The sequence below is a fragment of the Dendropsophus ebraccatus genome, chromosome 3 (genome assembly GCF_027789765.1).
Source record: "Dendropsophus ebraccatus isolate aDenEbr1 chromosome 3, aDenEbr1.pat, whole genome shotgun sequence".
Taxonomy (NCBI): domain Eukaryota; kingdom Metazoa; phylum Chordata; class Amphibia; order Anura; family Hylidae; genus Dendropsophus; species Dendropsophus ebraccatus.
Window position 1 is genome coordinate 201,629,570 of NC_091456.1, and position 26,157 is coordinate 201,655,726.

General features: G+C 43.4%; 1 protein-coding gene across 1 annotated transcript in view; it reads right to left on the reverse strand.

Moving 5' to 3' along the window:
- SPAG8 (sperm associated antigen 8) overlaps positions 1–26,157 on the reverse strand; it is an 88,885-nt gene that overhangs the window by 57,244 nt on the left and 5,484 nt on the right. The window contains exons 2-4 of the mRNA XM_069964890.1: positions 14,186–14,270; positions 13,860–14,037; positions 11,563–11,608 (exon numbers count right to left, since the gene is read on the reverse strand). Coding sequence (XP_069820991.1) covers positions 11,563–11,608; positions 13,860–14,037; positions 14,186–14,270 — 309 coding nt within the window. The remainder of the gene's footprint in view (positions 1–11,562; positions 11,609–13,859; positions 14,038–14,185; positions 14,271–26,157) is intronic.

Sequence of the window (26,157 nt, forward strand, 5' to 3'; positions counted from 1 at the left end):
CCTCTCTGTACAGCACAGTCACACGTCTCCTCCCTCTCTCTGTACAGCACAGTCACACGTCTCCTCCCTCTCTCTGTACAGTACAGTCACACGTCTCCTCCCTCTCTCTGTACAGCACAGTCACACGTCTCCTCCCTCCCTGTACAGTACAGTCACACGTCTCCTCCCTCTCTGTACAGCACAGTCACACGTCTCCTCCCTCTCTGTACAGCACAGTCACACGTCTCCTCCCTCTCTGTACAGTACAGTCACACGTCTCCTCCCTCTCTGTACAGCACAGTCACACGTCTCCTCCCTCTCTCTGTACAGCACAGTCACACGTCTCCTCCCTCCCTGTACAGTATAGTCACACGTCTCCTCCCTCTCTCTGTACAGCACAGTCACACGTCTCCTCCCTCCCTGTACAGTACAGTCACACGTCTCCTCCCTCCCTGTACAGTACAGTCACACGTCTCCTCCCTCTCTGTACAGTACAGTCACACGTCTCCTCCCTCTCTCTGTACAGCACAGTCACACGTCTCCTCCCTCTCTGTACAGCACAGTCACACGTCTCCTCCCTCTCTGTACAGTACAGTCACACGTCTCCTCCCTCTCTGTACAGCACAGTCACACGTCTCCTCCCTCTCTCTGTACAGTACAGTCACACGTCTCCTCCCTCTCTCTGTACAGTCACACGTCTCCTCCCTCTCTGTACAGTACAGTCACACGTCTCCTCCCTCTCTGTACAGCACAGTCACACGTCTCCTCCCTCCCTGTACAGCACAGTCACACGTCTCCTCCCTCTCTCTGTACAGTACAGTCACACGTCTCCTCCCTCCCTGTACAGCACAGTCACACGTCTCCTCCCTCTCTGTACAGCACAGTCACACGTCTCCTCCCTCTCTGTACAGTACAGTCACACGTCTCCTCCCTCTCTGTACAGCTCAGTCACACGTCTCCTCCCTCTCTCTGTACAGTACAGTCACACGTCTCCTCCCTCTCTGTACAGTACAGTCACACGTCTCCTCCCTCTCTGTACAGCACAGTCACACGTCTCCTCCCTCTCTCTGTACAGTACAGTCACACGTCTCCTCCCTCTCTCTGTACAGTACAGTCACACGTCTCCTCCCTCTCTCTGTACAGTACAGTCACACGTCTCCTCCCTCTCTCTGTACAGTACAGTCACACGTCTCCTCCCTCTCTGTACAGTACAGTCACACGTCTCCTCCCTCTCTGTACAGCACAGTCACACGTCTCCTCCCTCTCTCTGTACAGTACAGTCACACGTCTCCTCCCTCTCTGTACAGTACAGTCACACGTCTCCTCCCTCTCTCTGTACAGCACAGTCACACGTCTCCTCCCTCTCTCTGTACAGCACAGTCACACGTCTCCTCCCTCCCTGTACAGTACAGTCACACGTCTCCTCCCTCTCTCCGTACAGTACAGTCACACGTCTCCTCCCTCTCTCTGTACAGCACAGTCACACGTCTCCTCCCTCTCTCTGTACAGCACAGTCACACGTCTCCTCCCTCTCTGTACAGCACAGTCACACGTCTCCTCCCTCTCTCTGTACAGTACAGTCACACGTCTCCTCCCTCTCTCTGTACAGCACAGTCACACGTCTCCTCCCTCTCTGTACAGTACAGTCACACGTCTCCTCCCTCTCTGTACAGTACAGTCACACGTCTCCTCCCTCTCTCTGTACAGTCACACGTCTCCTCCCTCTCTCTGTACAGTATAGTCACACGTCTCCTCCCTCTCTGTACAGTACAGTCACACGTCTCCTCTCTCTCTGTACAGTACAGTCACACGTCTCCTCCCTCTCTCTGTACAGTACAGTCACACGTCTCCTCCCTCTCTCTGTACAGTCACACGTCTCCTCCCTCTCTGTACAGTACAGTCACACGTCTCCTCTCTCTCTCTGTACAGTACAGTCACACGTCTCCTCCCTCTCTGTACAGCACAGTCACAAGTCTCCTCCCTCTCTGTACAGTACAGTCACACGTCTCCTCCCTCTCTCTGTACAGCACAGTCACACGTCTCCTCCCTCTCTGTACAGTACAGTCACACGTCTCCTCCCTCTTTCTGTACAGCACAGTAACACGTCTCCTCCCTCTCTCTGTACAGTACAGTCACACGTCTCCTCCCTCTCTCTGTACAGTACAGTCACACGTCTCCTCCCTCTTTCTGTACAGCACAGTAACACGTCTCCTCCCTCTCTCTGTACAGCACAGTCACACGTCTCCTCCCTCTCTGTACAGCACAGTCACACGTCTCCTCCCTCTCTCTGTACAGCACAGTCACACGTCTCCTCCCTCTCTGTACAGCACAGTCACACGTCTCCTCCCTCTCTCTGTACAGCACAGTCACACGTCTCCTCCCTCTCTGTACAGTACAGTCACACGTCTCCTCCCTCTCTGTACAGCACAGTCACACGTCTCCTCCCTCCCTGTACAGCACAGTCACACGTCTCCTCCCTCTCTGTACAGCACAGTCACACGTCTCCTCCCTCTCTGTACAGCACAGTCACACGTCTCCTCTCTCTCTCTGTACAGCACAGTCACACGTCTCCTTCCTCTCTGTACAGCACAGTCACACGTCTCCTCCCTCTCTGTACAGCACAGTCACACGTCTCCTCCCTCTCTGTACAGCACAGTCACACGTCTCCTCCCTCCCTGTACAGCACAGTCACACGTCTCCTCCCTCTCTATACAGCACAGTCACACGTCTCCTCCCTCTCTGTACAGCACAGTCACACGTCTCCTCCCTCTCTCTGTACAGCACAGTCACACGTCTCCTCCCTCTCTCCGTACAGTACAGTCACACGTCTCCTCCCTCTCTCTGTACAGCACAGTCACACGTCTCCTCCCTCTCTCTGTACAGTACAGTCACACGTCTCCTCCCTCTCTCTGTACAGTACAGTCACACGTCTCCTCCCTCTCTGTACAGCACAGTCACACGGCTCCTCCCTCCCTGTACAGCACAGTCACACGTCTCCTCCCTCTCTGTACAGCACAGTCACACGTCTCCTCCCTCTCTGTACAGTACAGTCACACGTCTCCTCCCTCTCTCTGTACAGTACAGTCACACGTCTCCTCCCTCTCTCTGTACAGTACAGTCACACGTCTCCTCCCTCTCTCTGTACAGTACAGTCACACGTCTCCTCCCTCTCTGTACAGCACAGTCACACGTCTCCTCCCTCCCTGTACAGTACAGTCACACGTCTCCTCCCTCTCTCTGTACAGCACAGTCACACGTCTTCTCCCTCTCTGTACAGCACAGTCACACGTCTCCTCCCTCTCTGTACAGCACAGTCACACGTCTCCTCCCTCTCTCTGTACAGTACAGTCACACGTCTCCTCCCTCCCTGTACAGTACAGTCACACGTCTCCTCCCTCTCTGTACAGCACAGTCACACGGTCTCCTACCTCCCTGTACAGTACAGTCACACGTCTCCTCCCTCTCTGTACAGCACAGTCACACGTCTCCTCCCTCTCTGTACAGCACAGTCCACACGTCTCCTCCCTCTCTCTGTACAGTACAGTCACCACGTCTCCCCTCCTCTCTGTACAGCACAGTCACACGTCTCCTCCCTCTCTGTACAGCACAGTCACACGTCGCCTCCCTCTCTGTACAGCACAGTCACACGTCTCCTCCCTCCCTGTACAGTACAGTCCCTCGTCTCCTCCCTCCTCTGTACAGCACAGTCACACCGTCTCCTCCCTCTCTGTACAGTACAGTCACACGTCTCCTCCCTCTCTCTGTACAGCACAGTCACACGTCTCCTCCCTCTCTCTGTACAGTACAGTCACACGTCTCCTCCCTCTCTCTGTACAGTACAGTCACACGTCTCCTCCCTCTCTGTACAGCACAGTCACACGTCTCCTCCCTCCCTGTACAGCACAGTCACACGTCTCCTCCCTCTCTGTACAGCACAGTCACACGTCTCCTCCCTCTCTGTACAGCAGTCACACGTCTCCTCCCTCTCTCCGTACAGTACAGTCACACGTCTCCTCCCTCTCTGTACAGTACAGTCACATGTCTCCTCCCTCTCTGTACAGCACAGTCACACGTCTCCTCCCTCTCTCCGTACAGCACAGTCACACGTCTTCTCCCTCTCTGTACAGTACAGTCACACGTCTCCTCCCTCTCTGTACAGCACAGTCACACGTCTCCTCCCTCTCTGTACAGTACAGTCACACGTCTCCTCCCTCTCTCTGTACAGTACAGTCACACGTCTCCTCCCTCCCTGTACAGTACAGTCACACGTCTCCTCCCTCTCTCTGTACAGCACAGTCACACGTCTCCTCCCTCTCTGTACAGCACAGTCACACGTCTCCTCCCTCTCTGTACTGTACAGTCACACGTCTCCTCCCTCTCTGTACAGTACAGTCACACGTCTCCTCTCTCTCTGTAGAGCACAGTCACACGTCTCCTCCCTCTCTCTGTACAGTACAGTTACACGTCTCCTCTCTCTCTCCGGTTGTACAGTACACCCTCTCGTCTCCCCTCCCTCTCAGGTCGTACAGTACACACACACGTCTCCTCTCTTTCTGGTTGTACAGTACACTCACACGTCTCCTCTCTTTCTGGTTGTACAGTACACTCACACGTCTCCTCTCTCTCTGGTTGTACAGTACACTCACACGTCTCCTTTCTCTCCGGTTGTACAGTACACACACATCTCCTCTCTTTCTGGTTGTACAGTACACTCACACGTCTCCTCTCTTTCTGGTTGTACAGTACATCCTCACGTCTCCCCTCCCTCTCCGGTTGTACAGTACACTCACACGTCTCCTCTCTTTCTGGTTGTACAGTACACACACGTCTCCTCTCTTTCTGGTTGTACAGTACATCCTCACGTCTCCCCTCCCTCTCCGGTTGTACTGTATACTCACACGTCTCCTCTCTCTCTGGTTGTACAGTACACTCACACGTCTCCTCCCTCCCTCTCTGTACAGCACAGTCACATGTCTCCTCCCTCTCTGTACAGTACAGTCACACGTCTCCTCTCTCTGTACAGTACACTCACACGTCTCCTCTCTTTCTGGTTGTACAGTACATCCTCACGTCTCCCCTCCCTCTCCGGTTGTACTGTATACTCACACATCTCCTCTCCTCTCTGGTTGTACAGGACACCCTCCCGTCTCCTCTCTCTCTCTCCGGTTGTACAGTACACCCTCATGTCTCCCCTCCCTTTCCGGTTGTACAGTACACACACGTCTCCTCTCTCTCTGGTTGTACAGTACACTCACACGTCTCCTCTCTTTCTGGTTGTACAGTACATCCTCACGTCTCCCCTCCCTCTCCGGTTGTACTGTATACTCACACATCTCCTCTCCTCTCTGGTTGTACAGGACACCCTCCCGTCTCCTCTCTCTCTCTCCGGTTGTACAGTACACCCTCATGTCTCCCCTCCCTTTCCGGTTGTACAGTACACACACGTCTCCTCTCTCTCTGGTTGTACAGTACACTCACACGTCTCCTTTCTCTCTGGTTGTACAGTACACTCACACGTCTCCTCTCTCTCTGGTTGTACAGTACACCCTCCAGTCTCCTCTCTCTCTGGTTGTACAGTACACTCACACGTCTCCTCTCTCTCTGGTTGTACAGTACACCCTCCAGTCTCCTCTCTCTCTGGTTGTACAGTACACTCACACGTCTCCTCTCTCTCTCTGGTTGTACAGTACACCCTCCAGTCTCCTCTCTCTCTGGTCGTACAGTACACTCACACGTCTCCTCTCTCTGGTTGTACAGTACACTCACACGTCTCCTCTCTCTGGTTGTACAGTACACACACATCTCCTCTCTCTCTGGTTGTACAGTACACACACATCTCCTCTCTCTCTGGTTGTACAGTACACCCTCCAGTCTCCTCTCTCTCTGGTTGTACAGTACACCCTCCCGTCTCCTCTCTCTCTCTCCGGTTGTACAGTACACACACGTCTCCTCTCTCTCCGGTTGTACAGTCCAGTCACACGTCTCCTCTCTCTGGTTGTACAGTACACTCACACGTCTCCTCTCTCTCTGGTTGTACAGTACACCCTCCAGTCTCCTCTCTCTCTCTGGTTGTACAGTACACACACGTCTCCTCTCTCTCTGGTTGTACAGTACACTCACACGTCTCCTCTCTCTCTGGTTGTACAGCACACTCACACATCTCCTCTCCTCTCCGGTTGTACAGTACACCCTCCCGTCTCCTCTCTCTCTCTCCGGTTGTACAGTACACCCTCATGTCTCCCCTCCCTTTCCGGTTGTACAGTACACACACGTCTCCTCTCTCTCTGGTTGTACAGTACACCCTCCAGTCTCCTCTCTCTCTCTGGTTGTACAGTACACACACGTCTCCTCTCTCTCTGGTTGTACAGCACACTCACACATCTCCTTTCTCTCTGGTTGTACAGTACACCCTCCAGTCTCCTCTCTCTCTCTGGTTGTACAGTACACCCTCCAGTCTCCTCTCTCTCTGGTTGTACAGTACACCCTCCAGTCTCCTCTCTCTCTGGTTGTACAGTACACCCTCCAGTCTCCTCTCTCTCTCTGGTTGTACAGTACTCTCATGTCTCCTCTCTCTCTCTGGTTGTACAACACACTCACACATCTCCTTTCTCTCTGGTTGTACAGTACTCTCATGTCTCTTGTCTACCTCTCGATAGTAAACAATATTCATGTAGTAAAGCCATAATAATATTTTCCTTGAGTCAGACGTAACTGTATAAAGCTGAAAATCTTTACTCTCTCTCTTTCATATGTACAAAGAGCCAATTGTCCTAGTTTTGGGCTTGTAATGGGAAGCAGACCTGGAGGCTCCACACAGACTGTACAACATCCGGATGAAAGAACAGGGGGGAGGGCAGGGCTGGTGTCCACATCTGCTGTGCGGGGCCCTTACCATGTGTCCCACAGCATGAAGACAACCCAGCAGACTGTGCAGAGTGCAGGACCCCTGGGGCTCATATATCCACAGTGTTACTGGGGGGGGCGCCTGTGGATGTGACAGTCCATGAAGCCTACGTCTACTGTCCGAATGTGGCAGTCCATGAAGCCTACGTCTACAGTCCAAATGTGACAGTCCATGAAGCCTAGTCTACTGTCCAAATGTGACAGTCCATGAAGCCTACGTCTACAGTCCAAATGTGACAGTCCATGAAGCCTACGTCTACAGTCCAAATGTGACAGTCCATGAAGCCTACATCTACAGTCCAAATGTGACAGTCCATGAAGCCTACGTCTACATTCCAAATGTGACAGTCCATGAAGCCTAGGTCTACTCTCTGGATGTAACAGTACATGAAGCCTACGTCTACTGTCCGAATGTGACAGTCCATGAAGCCTACGTCTACTGTCCGAATGTGGCAGTCCATGAAGCCAACGTCTACTGTCCGAATGTGGCAGTACATGAAGCCTACGTCTACTGTCCGAATGTGACAGTCCATGAAGCCTACGTCTACTGTCCGAATGTGGCAGTCCATGAAGCCTAGGTCTACTGTCCAAATGTGACAGTCCATGAAGCCTACGTCTACTGTCCAAATGTGACAGTCCATGAAGCCAACGTCTACTGTCCGAATGTGGCAGTACATGAAGCCTACGTCTACTGTCCGAATGTGACAGTCCATGAAGCCTACGTCTACAGTCCAAATGTGACAGTCCATGAAGCCTAGGTCTACTGTCCAAATGTGACAGTCCATGAAGCCTACGTCTACTGTCCAAATGTGACAGTCCATGAAGCCTACGTCTACAGTCCAAATGTGACAGTCTATGAAGCCTAGGTCTACTGTCCAAATGTGACAGTCCATGAAGCCTACGTCTACTGTCCAAATGTGACAGTCCATGAAGCCTACGTCTACAGTCCAAATGTGACAGTCCATGAAGCCTACGTCTACAGTCCAAATGTGACAGTCCATGAAGCCTAGGTCTACTCTCTGGATGTAACAGTACATGAAGCCTACGTCTACTGTCCGAATGTGGCAGTCCATGAAGCCAACGTCTACTGTCCGAATGTGGCAGTACATGAAGCCTACGTCTACTGTCCGAATGTGACAGTCCATGAAGCCTACGTCTACAGTCCAAATGTGACAGTCCATGAAGCCTAGGTCTACTGTCCAAATGTGACAGTCCATGAAGCCTACGTCTACTGTCCAAATGTGACAGTCCATGAAGCCTACGTCTACAGTCCAAATGTGACAGTCCATGAAGCCTACGTCTACAGTCCAAATGTGACAGTCCATGAAGCCTACGTCTACTCTCCGAATGTGACAGTCCATGAAGCCTACGTCTACAGTCCAAATGTGACAGTCCATGAAGCCTACGTCTACAGTCCAAATGTGACAGTCCATGAAGCCTACGTCTACTCTCTGGATGTAACAGTACATGAAGCCTACGTCTACTGTCCAAATGTGACAGTCTATGAAGCCTACGTCTACAGTCCAAATGTGACAGTCCATGAAGCCTAGGTCTACTGTCCAAATGTGACAGTCCATGAAGCCTACGTCTACTGTCCAAATGTGACAGTCCATGAAGCCTAGGTCTACTCTCTGGATGTAACAGTCCATGAAGCCTACGTCTACAGTCCAAATGTGACAGTACATGAAGCCTACGTCTACTCTCAGGATGTAACAGTACATGAAGCCTACGTCTACTCTCTGGATGTAACAGTCCATGAAGCCTACGTCTACAGTCCAAATGTGACAGTCCATGAAGCCTACGTCTACTGTCCAAATGTGACAGTCCATGAAGCCTACGTCTACTGTCCAAATGTGACAGTCCATGAAGCCTACGTCTACTGTCCAAATGTGACAGTCCATGAAGCCTACGTCTACAGTCCAAATGTGACAGTCCATGAAGCCTAGGTCTACTCTCTGGATGTAACAGTACATGAAGCCTACGTCTACTCTCTGGATGTAACAGTCCATGAAGCCTACGTCTACTCTCTGGATGTAACAGTCCATGAAGCCTACATCTACTCTCTGGATGTAACAGTACATGAAGCCTAGGTCTACTCTCTGGATGTAACAGTCCATGAAGCCTAGGTCTACTCTCTGGATGTAACAGTCCATGAAGCCTACGTCTACTCTCTGGATGTAACAGTCCATGAAGCCTACGTCTACAGTCCAAATGTGACAGTCCATGAAGCCTAGGTCTACTCTCTGGATGTAACAGTACATGAAGCCTACGTCTACAGTCCAAATGTGACAGTCCATGAAGCCTAGGTCTACTCTCTGGATGTAACAGTCCATGAAGCCTAGGTCTACTCTCTGGATGTAACAGTACATGAAGCCTAGGTCTACTCTCCGGATGTAACAATACATGAAGCCAACGTCTACTCTCTGGATGTAACAGTACATGAAGCCTACATCTACTCTCCGAATGTGACAGTCCATGAAGCCTACGTCTACTCTCTGGATGTAACAGTCCATGAAGCCTACGTCTACTCTCCGAATGTGACAGTCCATGAAGCCTAGGTCTACTCTCTGGATGTAACAGTCCATGAAGCCTACGTCTACTCTCCGAATGTGACAGTCCATGAAGCCTAGGTCTACTCTCTGGATGTAACAGTCCATGAAGCCTACGTCTACTCTCTGGATGTAACAGTCCATGAAGCCTACATCTACTCTCTGGATGTAACAGTACATGAAGCCTAGGTCTACTCTCTGGATGTAACAGTCCATGAAGCCTAGGTCTACTCTCTGGATGTAACAGTCCATGAAGCCTACGTCTACTCTCTGGATGTAACAGTCCATGAAGCCTACGTCTACAGTCCAAATGTGACAGTCCATGAAGCCTAGGTCTACTCTCTGGATGTAACAGTACATGAAGCCTACGTCTACAGTCCAAATGTGACAGTCCATGAAGCCTAGGTCTACTCTCTGGATGTAACAGTCCATGAAGCCTAGGTCTACTCTCTGGATGTAACAGTACATGAAGCCAACGTCTACTCTCTGGATGTAACAGTACATGAAGCCTACATCTACTCTCCGAATGTGACAGTCCATGAAGCCTACGTCTACTCTCTGGATGTAACAGTCCATGAAGCCTACGTCTACTCTCCGAATGTGACAGTCCATGAAGCCTAGGTCTACTCTCTGGATGTAACAGTCCATGAAGCCTACGTCTACTCTCCGAATGTGACAGTCCATGAAGCCTAGGTCTACTCTCTGGATGTAACAGTACATGAAGCCTACGTCTACTCTCTGGATGTAACAGTACATGAAGCCTACATCTACTCTCCGAATGTGACAGTCCATGAAGCCTACGTCTACTCTCTGGATGTAACAGTCCATGAAGCCTACGTCTACTCTCCGAATGTGACAGTCCATGAAGCCTAGGTCTACTCTCTGGATGTAACAGTCCATGAAGCCTACGTCTACTCTCCGAATGTGACAGTCCATGAAGCCTAGGTCTACTCTCTGGATGTAACAGTACATGAAGCCTAGGTCTACTCTCTGGATGTAACAGTACATGAAGCCTACGTCTACTCTCAGGATGTAACAATCCATGAAGCCTACGTCTACTCTCTGGATGTAACAGTACATGAAGCCTACGTCTACTGTCCAAATGTGACAGTCCATGAAGCCTAGGTCTACTCTCTGGATGTAACAGTCCATGAAGCCTACGTCTACTGTCTGGATGTAACAGTCCATGAAGCCTAGGTCTACAGTCCAAATGTGACAGTCCATGAAGCCTAGGTCTACTCTCTGGATGTAACAGTCCATGAAGCCTAGGTCTACTCTCTGGATGTAACAGTCCATGAAGCCTAGGTCTACTCTCTGGATGTAACAGTACATGAAGCCTACGTCTACAGTCCAAATGTGACAGTCCATGAAGCCTAGGTCTACTGTCCAAATGTGACAGTCCATGAAGCCTAGGTCTACTCTCTGGATGTAACAGTCCATGAAGCCTACGTCTACTCTCTGGATGTAACAGTACATGAAGCCTACGTCTAATCTCTGGATGTAACAGTACATGAAGCCTACGTCTACTCTCTGGATGTAACAGTACATGAAGCCTACGTCTACTCTCTGGATGTAACAGTACATGAAGCCTAGGTCTACTCTCCGAATGTGACAGTCCATGAAGCCTAGGTCTACTCTCTGGATGTAACAGTACATGAAGCCTAGGTCTACTCTCTGGATGTAACAGTCCATGAAGCCTAGGTCTACTGTCCGGATGTAACAGTCCATGAAGCCTACGTCTACAGTCCGAATGTGACAGTCCATGAAGCCTAGGTCTACTCTCTGGATGTAACAATACCCCCCCCCCCCCACCCGCCTTAGCAGCGTTACTGCTGTCACAGCTGTCATTAGGGGCTTTCATACATTACTGCCCCCATAGGCTATGCTCAGGTCTTCCCGTATACAACCATACAGGCAATCATATTATCATAGAGCAGCATCATAGTATAAAGTCACTGAATTATCAGCCCCACAATAAGGGATAGGAGATGTCAGAGAACAGCAATGGCTCTATGAACCCCAATCATGGAGGTAAGGAAAGAGGGGGTGCCATAAAGACAACACTGAGTTCCTCTACCCCCTCTAATCTGTATTACAGCAACCATGGGGGCAGCTGAGGGAGGACGCTTACCTGAACCTCTGATAGAGTTCTCTCCTGAGCTGCTCTTCTCTCAAGCCTGGAAATAAGAAGCCAAACTTAAGATGGAGGACAAGATGGTCGCGGTATACATCTAGAATAATATCCCAGATCCAAGTACAGAGAGGCCTGGAAGCTTCTCTTTAAATATAATATTACAGGGTATGGACACTAGATGTGATAGGACACTGATCCAGGGATTATACTGATCACCATAGAGAAGTCGGGAAGGAATCTTTCTCCCTGTGATGGAGTAATTGGCTTCTGCCTCATTGAGGGGGGGGGGGGGGGGTTGCCTTTGGGGGTCTGAAGGTCGAACTTCATGAACTCTTGTCTTCTTTTAACCTTATAAAATATGTTACATGGAAGGATCCTATATGGAGAGACAGAGACAGACAGAGAGAGACAGAGAGAGACAGAGACAAACAGAGAGAGACAGAGAGACAGACAGAGAGACAGACAGATGATAGATAGATAGATAGATAGATAGATAGATAGATAGATAGATAGGAGATAGATAGGAGATAGATAGATAGGAGATAGATAGGAGATAGATAGATAGATAGATAGATAGGAGATAGATAGATAGATAGATAGATTGGAGATAGATAGATAGATAGGAGATAGATAGATAGGAGATAGATAGGAGATAGATAGATAGATAGATAGATAGATAGGAGATAGATAGGAGATAGATAGATAGGAGATAGATAGATAGATAGGAGATAGATAGATAGATAGATAGGAGATAGATAGATAGATACACATACATACACACACACCTGTGAAATTACATGGATAGAGATAGATAGATAGATAGGAGATAGATAGGAGATAGATAGGAGATAGATAGATAGATAGATAGATAGATAGATAGGAGATAGATAGATAGATACACATACATACACACACACCTGTGAAATTACATGGATAGAGATAGATAGATAGATAGATAGATAGATAGGAGATGGATAGATAGATAGATAGATAGATAGATAGATAGATAGATAGGAGATAGATAGATAGATAGATAGATAGATAGATAGGAGATAGATAGATAGATAGATAGATAGATAGGAGATAGATAGATAGATAGATAGATAGATAGATAGATAGATAGGAGATAGATAGATAGATAGATAGATAGATAGATAGATAGATAGGAGATAGATAGATAGATAGATAGATAGATAGATAGGAGATAGATAGGAGATAGATAGATAGATAGATAGATAGATAGATAGATAGATAGATAGATAGGAGATAGATAGATAGGAGATAGATAGATAGATAGATAGGAGATAGATAGATAGATAGATAGATAGATAGATAGATAGATAGATAGATAGATAGGAGATAGATAGGAGATAGATAGATAGGAGATAGATAGATAGGAGATAGATAGATGGGAGATAGATAGGAGATAGATAGATAGATAGATAGATAGATAGATAGATAGATAGGAGATAGATAGGAGATAGATAGATAGGAGATAGATAGATAGGAGATAGATAGATAGATAGATAGATAGATAGGAGATAGATAGATAGATAGATAGATAGATAGATAGATAGATAGATACACATACATACATACATACACACACACACACCTGTGATATTACATGGATAGAGATAGATAGATAGATAGATAGATAGATAGATAGATAGATAGATAGGAGATAGATAGATAGGAGATAGATAGATAGATAGATAGATAGATAGATAGGAGATAGATAGATAGATAGATAGATAGATAGATAGATAGATAGATAGATAGGAGATAGATAGGAGATAGATAGATAGGAGATAGATAGATAGGAGATAGATAGATGGGAGATAGATAGGAGATAGATAGATAGATAGATAGATAGATAGATAGATAGATAGATAGATAGGAGATAGATAGATAGATAGGAGATAGATAGATAGATAGGAGATAGATAGATAGATAGATAGATAGATAGATAGATAGATAGATAGATAGATAGATAGGAGATAGATAGATAGATAGGAGATAGATAGATAGATAGATAGATAGATAGATAGATAGATAGGAGATAGATAGATAGGAGAGAGATAGGAGATAGGTAGATAGATAGATAGATAGATAGGAGATAGATAGGAGATAGATAGATAGGAGATAGATAGATAGGAGATAGATAGATAGATAGATAGATAGGAGATAGATAGATAGATAGATAGATAGATAGATAGATAGATACACATACATACATACACACACACACACACACCTGTGATATTACATGGCTGGTCCTTTTATATACACACCTGTGTGGCGCCTGCTGTCTGTGCTCGGCCTCCTGTATGAATCCTGGTGTGTCGTAGACGTGGCCATTTCCGCTACAAGCTGTGTGCTGATAATTCCTTTGTGTCCGTGTCGGTGGTCCTGTTCTCCTCTGGCGACCCCTGGGCCGGAGGGGGTCTTATCAAGAACGACAGTAGATCTCTGTACAAACAAGCAGAACAATAAGTCAATGGAAGCCAACATAGAGGGTCAGGGATGCAGTAATAGTGATATCAGTACAAAGGGTACAGACACTACAGGGTTAACCATCAACATTATACGCATATGACCCCCTAAGGGCAGTACTCACCTCCTCCTGCCAGTTATCAAGGAGACACGGGCTGCACCCAACTCTGCCCCCCTCCTGTAATGACGCTGGATCCTCCATACTGATCCTGATGGGACCGGAGAGACAGAAGATCAGAATAGTGATGGGATATATAACACTGATGGGTGTAGTGATGGGATATATTACACTGATGGGTGTAGTGATGGGTGTAGTGATGGGATATATAACACTGATGGGTGTAGTGATGGGATATATAACACTGATGGGTGTAGTGATGGGTGTAGTGATGGGATATATAACACTGATGGGTGTAGTGATGGGATATATTACACTGATGGGTGTAGTGATGGGGTATATTACACTGATGGGTGTAGTGATGGGGATATATTACACTGATGGGTGTAGTGATGGGGATATATTACACTGATGGGTGTAGTGATGGGATATATTACACTGATGGGTGTAGTGATGGGGTATATTACACTGATGGGTGTAGTGATGGGGTATATTACACTGATGGGTGTAGTGATGGGTGTAGTGATAGGATATATAACACTGATGGGTGTAGTGATGGGATATATTACACTGATGGGTGTAGTGATGGGATATATAACACTGATGGGTGTAGTGATGGGATATATTACACTGATGGGTGTAGTGATGGGATATATTACACTGATGGGTGTAGTGATGGGATATATTACACTGATGGGTGTAGTGATGGGATATATTACACGGATGGGTGTAGTGATGGGGTATATTACACTGATGGCTGTAATGATGGGTGTAGTGATGGGGTATATTACACTGATGGGTGTAGTGATGGGTGTAGTGATGGGATATATTACACTGATGGGTGTAGTGATGGGATATATTACACTGATGGGTGTAGTGATGGGATATATTACACGGATGGGTGTAGTGATGGGGTATATTACACTGATGGCTGTAATGATGGGTGTAGTGATGGGGTATATTACACTGATGGCTGTAATGATGGGTGTAGTGATGGGGTATATTACACTGATGGGTGTAGTGATAGGATATATTACACTGATGGGTGTAGTGATGGGTGTAGTGATAGGATATATTACACTGATGGGTGTAGTGATGGGATATATTACACTGATGGGTGTAGTGATGGGATATATTACACTGATGGGTGTAGTGATGGGATATATTACACTGATGGGTGTAGTGATGGGTGTAGTGATGGGGTATATTACACTGATGGGTGTAGTGATGGGTGTAGTGATGGGATATATTACACTGATGGGTGTAGTGATGGGATATATTACACTGATGGGTGTAGTGATGGGTGTAGTGATGGGATATATTACACTGATGGGTGTAGTGATGGGTGTAGTGATAGGATATATTACACTGATGGGTGTAGTGATGGGATATATTACACTGATGGGTGTAGTGATGGGTGTAGTGATGAGATATATTACACTGATGGGTGTAGTGATGGGTGTAGTGATAGGATATATTACACTGATGGGTGTAGTGATGGGATATATTACACTGATGGGTGTAGTGATGGGTGTAGTGATAGGATATATTACACTGATGGGTGTAGTGATGGGTGTAGTGATAGGATATATTACACTGATGGGTGTAGTGATGGGATATATTACACTGATGGGTGTAGTGATGGGTGTAGTGATAGGATATATTACAGTGATGGGTGTAGTGATGAGATATATTACACTGATGGGTGTAGTGATGGGGATATATTACACTGATGGGTGTAGTGATGGGATATATTACACTGATGGGTGTAGTGATAGGATATATTACACTGATGGGTGTAGTGATGGGGATATATTACACTGATGGGTGTAGTGATGGGATATATTACACTGATGGGTGTAGTGATGGGTGTAGTGATGGGTGTAGTGATGGGATATATTACACTGATGGGTGTAGTGATGGGATATATTACACTGATGGGTGTAGTGATGGGATATATAACACTGATGGGTGTAGTGATGGGATATATTACACTGATGGGTGTAGTGATGGGATATATTACACTGATGGGTGTAGTGATGGGGATATATTACACTGATGGGTGTAGTGATGGGTGTAGTGATGGGATATATTACACTGATGGGTGTAGTGATGGGGTATATTACACTGATGGGTGTAGTGATGGGTGTAGTGATGGGATATATTACACTGATGGGTGTAGTGATGGGATATATAACACTGATGGGTGTAGTGATGGGATATATTACACTGATGGGTGTAGTGATGGGGATATATTACACTGATGGGTGTAGTGATGGGGATATATTACACTGATGGGTGTAGTGATGGGGATATATTACACTGATGGGTGTAGTGATGGGGATATATTACACTGATGGGTGTAGTGATGGGATATATTACACTGATGGGTGTAGTGATGGGATATATTACACTGATGGGTGTAGTGATGGGGATATATTACACTGATGGGTGTAGTGATGGGGTATATTACACTGATGGGTGTAGTGATGGGATATATTACACTGATGGGTGTAGTGATGGGATATATAACACTGATGGGTGTAGTGATGGGTGTAGTGATGGGGATATATTACACTGATGGGTGTAGTGATGGGGATATATTACACTGATGGGTGTAGTGATGGGGTATAATACACTGATGGGTGTAGTGATGGGTGTAGTGATGGGGATATATTACACTGATGGGTGTAGTGATGGGGTATAATACACTGATGGGTGTAGTAATGGGATATATTACACTGATGGGTGTAGTGATGGGGATATATTACACTGATGGGTGTAGTGATGGGGTATAATACACTGATGGGTGTAGTGATGGGGTATATTACACTGATGGCTGTAGTGATGGGGTATAATACACTAATGGGTGTAGTGATGGGGTATATTACACTGATGGGTGTAGTGATGGGGATATATTACACTGATGGGTGTAGTGATAGGATATATTACACTGATGGGTGTAGTGATGGGATATATTACACTGATGGGTGTAGTGATGGGGATATATTACACTGATGGGTGTAGTGATGGGATATATTACACTGATGGGTGTAGTGATGGGATATATTACACTGATGGGTGTAGTGATGGGTGTAGTGATGGGATATATTACACGGATGGGTGTAGTGATGGGGTATATTACACTGATGGGTGTAGTGATGGGATATATTACACTGATGGGTGTAGTGATGGGATATATTACACTGATGGCTGTAGTGATGGGATATATTACACGGATGGGTGTAGTGATGGGGTATATTACACTGATGGGTGTAGTGATAGGATATATTACACTGATGGGTGTAGTGATAGGATATATTACACTGATAGGTGTAGTGATGGGGATATATTACACTGATGGGTGTAGTGATGGGGTATATCACACTGATGGGTGTAGTGAAAGGATATATTACACTGATGGGTGTAGTGATGGGATATATTACACGGATGGGTGTAGTGATGGGGTATATCGCACTGATGGGTGTAGTGATGGGGATATATTACACTGATGGGTGTAGTGATGGGTGTAGTGATGGGGATATATTACACTGATGGGTGTAGTGATGGGGTATATTACACTGATGGGTGTAGTGATGGGTGTAGTGATGGGATATATTACACTGATGGGTGTAGTGATAGGGTATAATACACTGATGGGTGTAGTGATGGGTGTAGTGATGGGATATATTACACTGATGGGTGTAGTGATGGGGATATATTACACTGATGGGATATATTACACTGATGGGTGTAGTGATGGGTGTAGTGATAGGATATATAACACTGATGGGTGTAGTGATGGGATATATTACACTGATGGGTGTAGTGATAGGATATATTACACTGATAGGTGTAGTGATGGGGATATATTACACTGATGGGTGTAGTGATGGGGATATATTACACTGATGGCTGTAGTGATGGGATATATTACACGGATGGGTGTAGTGATGGGGTATATTACACTGATGGGTGTAGTGATAGGATATATTACACTGATGGGTGTAGTGATAGGATATATTACACTGATAGGTGTAGTGATGGGGATATATTACACTGATGGGTGTAGTGATGGGGTATATCACACTGATGGGTGTAGTGAAAGGATATATTACACTGATGGGTGTAGTGATGGGATATATTACACGGATGGGTGTAGTGATGGGGTATATCGCACTGATGGGTGTAGTGATGGGGATATATTACACTGATGGGTGTAGTGATGGGTGTAGTGATGGGGATATATTACACTGATGGGTGTAGTGATGGGGTATATTACACTGATGGGTGTAGTGATGGGTGTAGTGATGGGGATATATTACACTGATGGGTGTAGTGATAGGGTATAATACACTGATGGGTGTAGTGATGGGTGTAGTGATGGGATATATTACACTGATGGGTGTAGTGATGGGGATATATTACACTGATAGGTGTAGTGATGGGGATATATTACACTGATGGGTGTAGTGATAGGATATATTACACTGATAGGTGTAGTGATGGGGATATATTACACTGATGGGTGTAGTGATGGGGTATAATACACTGATGGGTGTAGTGATGGGGTATATCACACTGATGGGTGTAGTGAAAGGATATATTACACTGATGGGTGTAGTGAAAGGATATATTACACTGATGGGTGTAGTGATGGGATATATTACACGGATGGGTGTAGTGATGGGGTATATCACACTGATGGGTGTAGTGATGGGTGTAGTGATGGGATATATTACACTGATGGGTGTAGTAATGGGATATATTACACTGATGGGTGTAGTGATGGGTGTAGTGATGGGATATATTACACGGATGGGTGTAGTGATGGGGTATATCACACTGATGGGTGTAGTGATGGGTGTAGTGATGGGATATATTACACTGATGGGTGTAGTAATGGGATATATTACACTGATGGGTGTAGTGATGGGTGTAGTGATGGGTGTAGTGATGGGATATATTACACTGATGGGTGTAGTGATGGGTGTAGTGATGGGGATATATTACACTGATGGGTGTAGTGATGGGTGTAGTGATGGGATATATTACACTGATGGGTGTAGTGATGGGGATATATTACACTGATGGGTGTAGTGATGGGATATATTACACTGATGGGTGTAGTGATGGGATATATTACACTGATGGGTGTAGTGATGGGTGTAGTGATGGGATATATTACACTGATGGGTGTAGTGATAGGGTATAATACACTGATGGGTGTAGTGATGGGTGTAGTGATAGGATATATAACACTGATGGGTGTAGTGATGGGATATATTACACTGATGGGTGTAGTGATGGGGATATATTACACTGATGGGTGTAGTGATGGGATATATTACACTGATGGGTGTAGTGATGGGGATATATTACACTGATGGGTGTAGTGATGAGATATATTACACTGATGGGTGTAGTGATGGGGATATATTACACTGATGGGTGTAGTGATGGGGATATATTACACTGATGGGTGTAGTGATGGGGATATATTACAGTGATGGGTGTAGTGATGGGATATATTACACTGATGGGTGTAGTGATGGGGATATATTACACTGATGGGTGTAGTGATGGGGATATATTACACTGATGGGTGTAGTGATGGGGATATATTACACTGATGGGTGTAGTGATGGGGATATATTACACTGATGGGTGTAGTGATGGGTGTAGTGATGGGGTATATTACACTGATGGGTGTAGTGATGGGGATATATTACACTGATGGGTGTAGTGATGGGTGTAGTGATGGGGATATATTACACTGATGGGTGTAGTGATGGGGATATATTACACTGATGGGTGTAGTGATGGGGATATATTACACTGATGGGTGTAGTGATGGGTGTAGTGATGGGGATATATTACACTGATGGGTGTAGTGATGGGATATATTACACTGATGGGTGTAGTGATAGGATATATTACAATGATGGGTGTATTGATGGGGTATATTATAGTGATGGGTGTAGTGATGGGGTATATTACACTGATGGGTGTAGTGATGGGATATATTACACTGATGGGTGTAGTGATGGGTGTATTGATGGGGTATATTATAGTGATGGGTGTAGTGATGGGTGTAGTGATGGGGTATATTACACTGATGGGTGTAGTGATGGGATATATTACACTGATGGGTGTAGTGATGGGATATATTACACTGATGGGTGTAGTGATGGGGATATATTACACTGATGGGTGTAGTGATGGGTGTAGTGATGGGGATATATTACACTGATGGGTGTAGTGATGGGTGTAGTGATGGGATATATTACACTGATGGGTGTAGTGATGGGTGTAGTGATGGGATATATTACACTGATGGGTGTAGTGATGGGATATATTACACTGATGGGTGTAGTGATGGGTGTATTGATGGGGTATATTATAGTGATGGGTGTAGTGATGGGGTATATTACACTGATGGGTGTAGTGATGGGATATATTACACTGATGGCTGTAGTGATGGGGATATATTACAGTGATGGGTGTAGTAATGGGTGTAGTGATGGGGATATATTACACTGATGGGTGTAGTGATGGGATATATTACACTGATGGGTGTAGTGATGGGATATAATACACTGATGGGTGTAGTGATAGGATATATAACACTGATGGGTGTAGTGATGGGATATATTACACTGATGGGTGTAGTGATGGGATATATTACACTGATGGGTGTAGTGATGGGGATATATTACACTGATGGGTGAAGTGATGGGATATATTACACTGATGGGTGTAGTGATGGGGATATATTACACTGATGGGTGTAGTGATGGGATATATTACACTGATGGGTGTAGTGATGGGGTATATTACACTGATGGGTGTAGTGATGGGTGTAGTGATGGGGTATATTACACTGATGGGTGTAGTGATGGGATATATTACACTGATGGGTGTAGTGATGGGTGTAGTGATAGGATATATTACACTGATGGGTGTAGTGATGGGGATATATTACACTGATGGGTGTAGTGATGGGTGTAGTGATGGGGATATATTACACTGATGGGTGTAGTGATGGGGTATATTACACTGATGGGTGTAGTGATGGGGTATAATACACTGATGGGTGTAGTGATGGGTGTAGTGATAGGATATATAACACTGATGGGTGTAGTGATGGGGTATATTACACTGATGGGTGTAGTGATGGGTGTAGTGATGGGATATATTACACTGATGGGTGTAGTGATGGGTGTAGTGATGGGATATATTACACTGATGGGTGTAGTGATGGGATATATTACACTGATGGGTGTAGTGATGGGATATATTACACTGATGGGTGTAGTGATGGGATATATTACACTGATGGGTGTAGTGATGGGATATATTACACTGATGGGTGTAGTGATGGGGTATATTACACTGATGGGTGTAGTGATGGGATATATTACACTGATGGGTGTAGTGATGGGGATATATTACACTGATGGGTGTAGTGATGGGGATATATTACACTGATGGGTGTAGTGATGGGTGTAGTGATGGGGATATATTACACTGATGGGTGTAGTGATGGGGATATATTACACTGATGGGTGTAGTGATGGGGATATATTACACTGATGGGTGTAGTGATGGGTGTAGTGATGGGGATATATTACACTGATGGGTGTAGTGATGGGGTATATTACACTGATGGGTGTAGTGATGGGTGTAGTGATGGGGTATATTACACAGATGGGTGTAGTGATGGGGATATATTACACTGATGGGTGTAGTGATGGGATATATTACACTGATGGGTGTAGTGATGGGGTATATTACACTGATGGGTGTAGTGATGGGATATATAACACTGATGGGTGTAGTGATGGGGTATATTACACTGATGGGTGTAGTGATGGGGTATATTACACTGATGGGTGTAGTGATGGGGATATATATATATAGCTGTAGTGATGGGATATATATATATATATATATATAGCTGTAGTGATGGGGATATATATATATAGCTGTAGTGATGGGATATATATATATATATAGCTGTAGTGATGGGATATATATATATATATATATATATATATATACATATAGCTGTAGAGATGGGATATATATATAGCTGTAGTGATGGGATATATATATATATATATATATAGCTGTAGTGATGGGATATATATATATATATATATAGCTGTAGTGATGGGGATATATATATATATAGCTGTAGTGATGGGGTATATTACACTGATGGGTGTAGTGATGGGGATATATATATATATATAGCTGTAGTGATGGGATATATATATATATAGCTGTAGTGATGGGGTATATATATATATATAGCTGTAGTGATGGGATATATATATATAGCTGTAGTGATGGGATATATATATATAGCTGTAGTGATGGGGGATATATATATATAGCTGTAGTGATGGGGTATATATATATATAGCTGTAGTGATGGGGTATATATATATATAGCTGTAGTGATGGGGGATATATATATATAGCTGTAGTGATGGGGGATTATAATTATATAGCTTGTAGTGATGGGGGATATATATATATATAGCTGTAGTGATGGGATATATATATAGCTGTAGTGATGGGATATATATATAGCTGTAGTGATGGGATATATATATATATATATAGCTGTAGTGATGGGGGATATATATATAGCTGTAGTGATGGGGTATATATACTATATATATAGCTGTAGTGTATGGTATATATATAGCTGTAGTGATGGGATATATATATATATATATAGCTGTAGTGATGGGGGATATATATATATATAGCTGTAGTGATGGGATATATATATATATAGCTGTAGTGATGGGGTATACATATAGCTGTAGTGATGGGGGATATATATATATATATAGCTGTAGTGATGGGATATATATATATATAGCTGTAGTGATGGGGTATACATATATATATATATAGCTGTAGTGATGGGATATATATATATAGCTGTAGTGATGGGGGATATATATATATAGCTGTAGTGATGGGGTATATATATATATATATATAGCTGTAGTGATGGGGTATATATATATATATATATATAGCTGTAGTGATGGGGTATACATATATATATATAGCTGTAGTGATGGGATATATATATATAGCTGTAGTGATGGGGGATATATATATATAGCTGTAGTGATGGGATATATATATATATATAGCTGTAGTGATGGGGTATATATATATAGCTGTAGTGATGGGATATATATATATAGCTGTAGTGATGGGGATATATATATATATAGCTGTAGTGATGGGGTATATATATATAGCTGTAGTGATGGGGGATATTAGATATATAGCTGTAGTGATGGGATATATATATATAGCTGTAGTGATGGGATATATATCTATATATATATATAGCTGTAGTGATGGGATATATATATATATAGCTGTAGTGATGGGATATATATTATATATATATTAGCTGTTAGTGATGGGGGATATATATTATATAGCTGTAGTGATGGGGGATATATACTATATAGCTGTAGTGATGGGATATATATATATATAGCTGTAGTGATGGGATTATATATATATATAGCTGTAGTGATGGGATATTATATAAGCTGTAGTGATGGGATATATATATATATATAGCTGTAGTGATGGGGTATATATATATATATATAGCTGTAGTGATGGGGTATATATATATATATAGCTGTAGTGATGGGGTATATATATATATAGCTGTAGTGATGGGGTATATATATATATAGCTGTAGTGATGGGGGATATATATATATAGCTGTAGTGATGGGGGATATATATATATAGCTGTAGTGATGGGGATATATATATATAGCTGTAGTGATGGGATATATATATATATAGCTGTAGTGATGGGGGATATATATATATATAGCTGTAGTGATGGGATATATATATATAGCTGTAGTGATGGGGGATATATATATATAGCTGTAGTGATGGGGGATATATATATATATATAGCTGTAGTGATGGGGGATATATATATATATAGCTGTAGTGATGGGGGATATATATATAGCTGTAGTGATGGGATATATATATATATAGCTGTAGTGATGGGGGATATATATATATAGCTGTAGTGATGGGATATATATATATAGCTGTAGTGATGGGGGATATATATATATATAGCTGTAGTGATGGGGGATATATATATATATATAGCTGTAGTGATGGGATATATATATAGCTGTAGTGATGGGATATATATATAGCTGTAGTGATGGGATATATATATATATATATAGCTGTAGTGATGGGGGATATATATATAGCTGTAGTGATGGGGTATATATATATATATATAGCTGTAGTGATGGGGTATATATATAGCTGTAGTGATGGGATATATATATATATATATAGCTGTAGTGATGGGGGATATATATATATATAGCTGTAGTGATGGGATATATATATATATAGCTGTAGTGATGGGGTATACATATAGCTGTAGTGATTGGGGGATACTATAATATATATATAGCTGTAGTGATGGGATATAGTATATATATAGCTGTAGTGATGGGTATACATATATCTATAATAGCTGTAGTGATGGGATATATATATATAGCTGTAGTGATGGGGGATATATATATATAGCTGTAGTGATGGGGTATATATATATATATATATATAGCTGTAGTGATGGGGTAATATATTATATATATATATGCTATACTGTAGTGATTGGGTATACATATATATATAGAGCTGTAGTGATGGGGATAATATATATATAGCTGTAGTGATGGGGGATATATATATATAGCTGTAGTGATGGGGATATAATATATATATAGCTGTATGATGGGGGATATATATATATAGCTGTAGTGATGGGGATAGTATATATATATGCTGGTAGTGATGGGGGATATATATATATATAGCTGTCATGTGATGGGATATATATATAGAGCTGTAGTGATGGGATATATATATAGCTGTAGTGATGGATATATATATATAGATATAGCTGTAGTGATGGATATATATTATATATAGTATATAGCTGTAGTGATGGATATTATATATATAGCTGTAGTGATGGGATATATATATATAATATAGCTGTAGTGATGGGGGATATATATATATAGCTGTAGTGATGGGGATATATATATATAGCTGTAGTGATGGGATATATATATATAGGCTGTAGGTGATGGGATATATATATATAGCTGTAGTGATGGGGGATATATATATATAGCTGTAGTGATGGGGGATATATATATATATATAGCTGTAGTGATGGGGTATATATATATATAGCTGTAGTGATGGGATATATATATATATAGCTGTAGTGATGGGGTATATATATATATATAGCTGTAGTGATGGGGTATATATATATATATAGCTGTAGTGATGGGATATATATATATATATATATAGCTGTAGTGATGGGGTATATATATATATAGCTGTAGTGATGGGGGATATATATATATAGCTGTAGTGATGGGGGATATATATATAGCTGTAGGTGATGGGGATATACTATATATAGCTGTAGTGATGGGATATATATATATATAGCTGTAGTGATGGGGGATATATATATATATAGCTGTAGTGATGGGATATATATATATATAGCTGTAGTGATGGGGGATATATATATATAGCTGTAGTGATGGGGGATATATATATATATAGCTGTAGTGATGGGGATATATATATATAGCTGTAGTGATGGGGGATATATATATAGCTGTAGTGATGGGATATATATATATATAGCTGTAGTGATGGGGGATATATATATATAGCTGTAGTGATGGGATATATATATAGCTGTAGTGATGGGGATATATATATATATATAGCTGTAGTGATGGGATACTATATATATATAGCTGTAGTGATGGGATATATATATATATAGCTGTAGTGATGGGATATATATTATATAGCTGTAGTGATGGGGGGATATATAT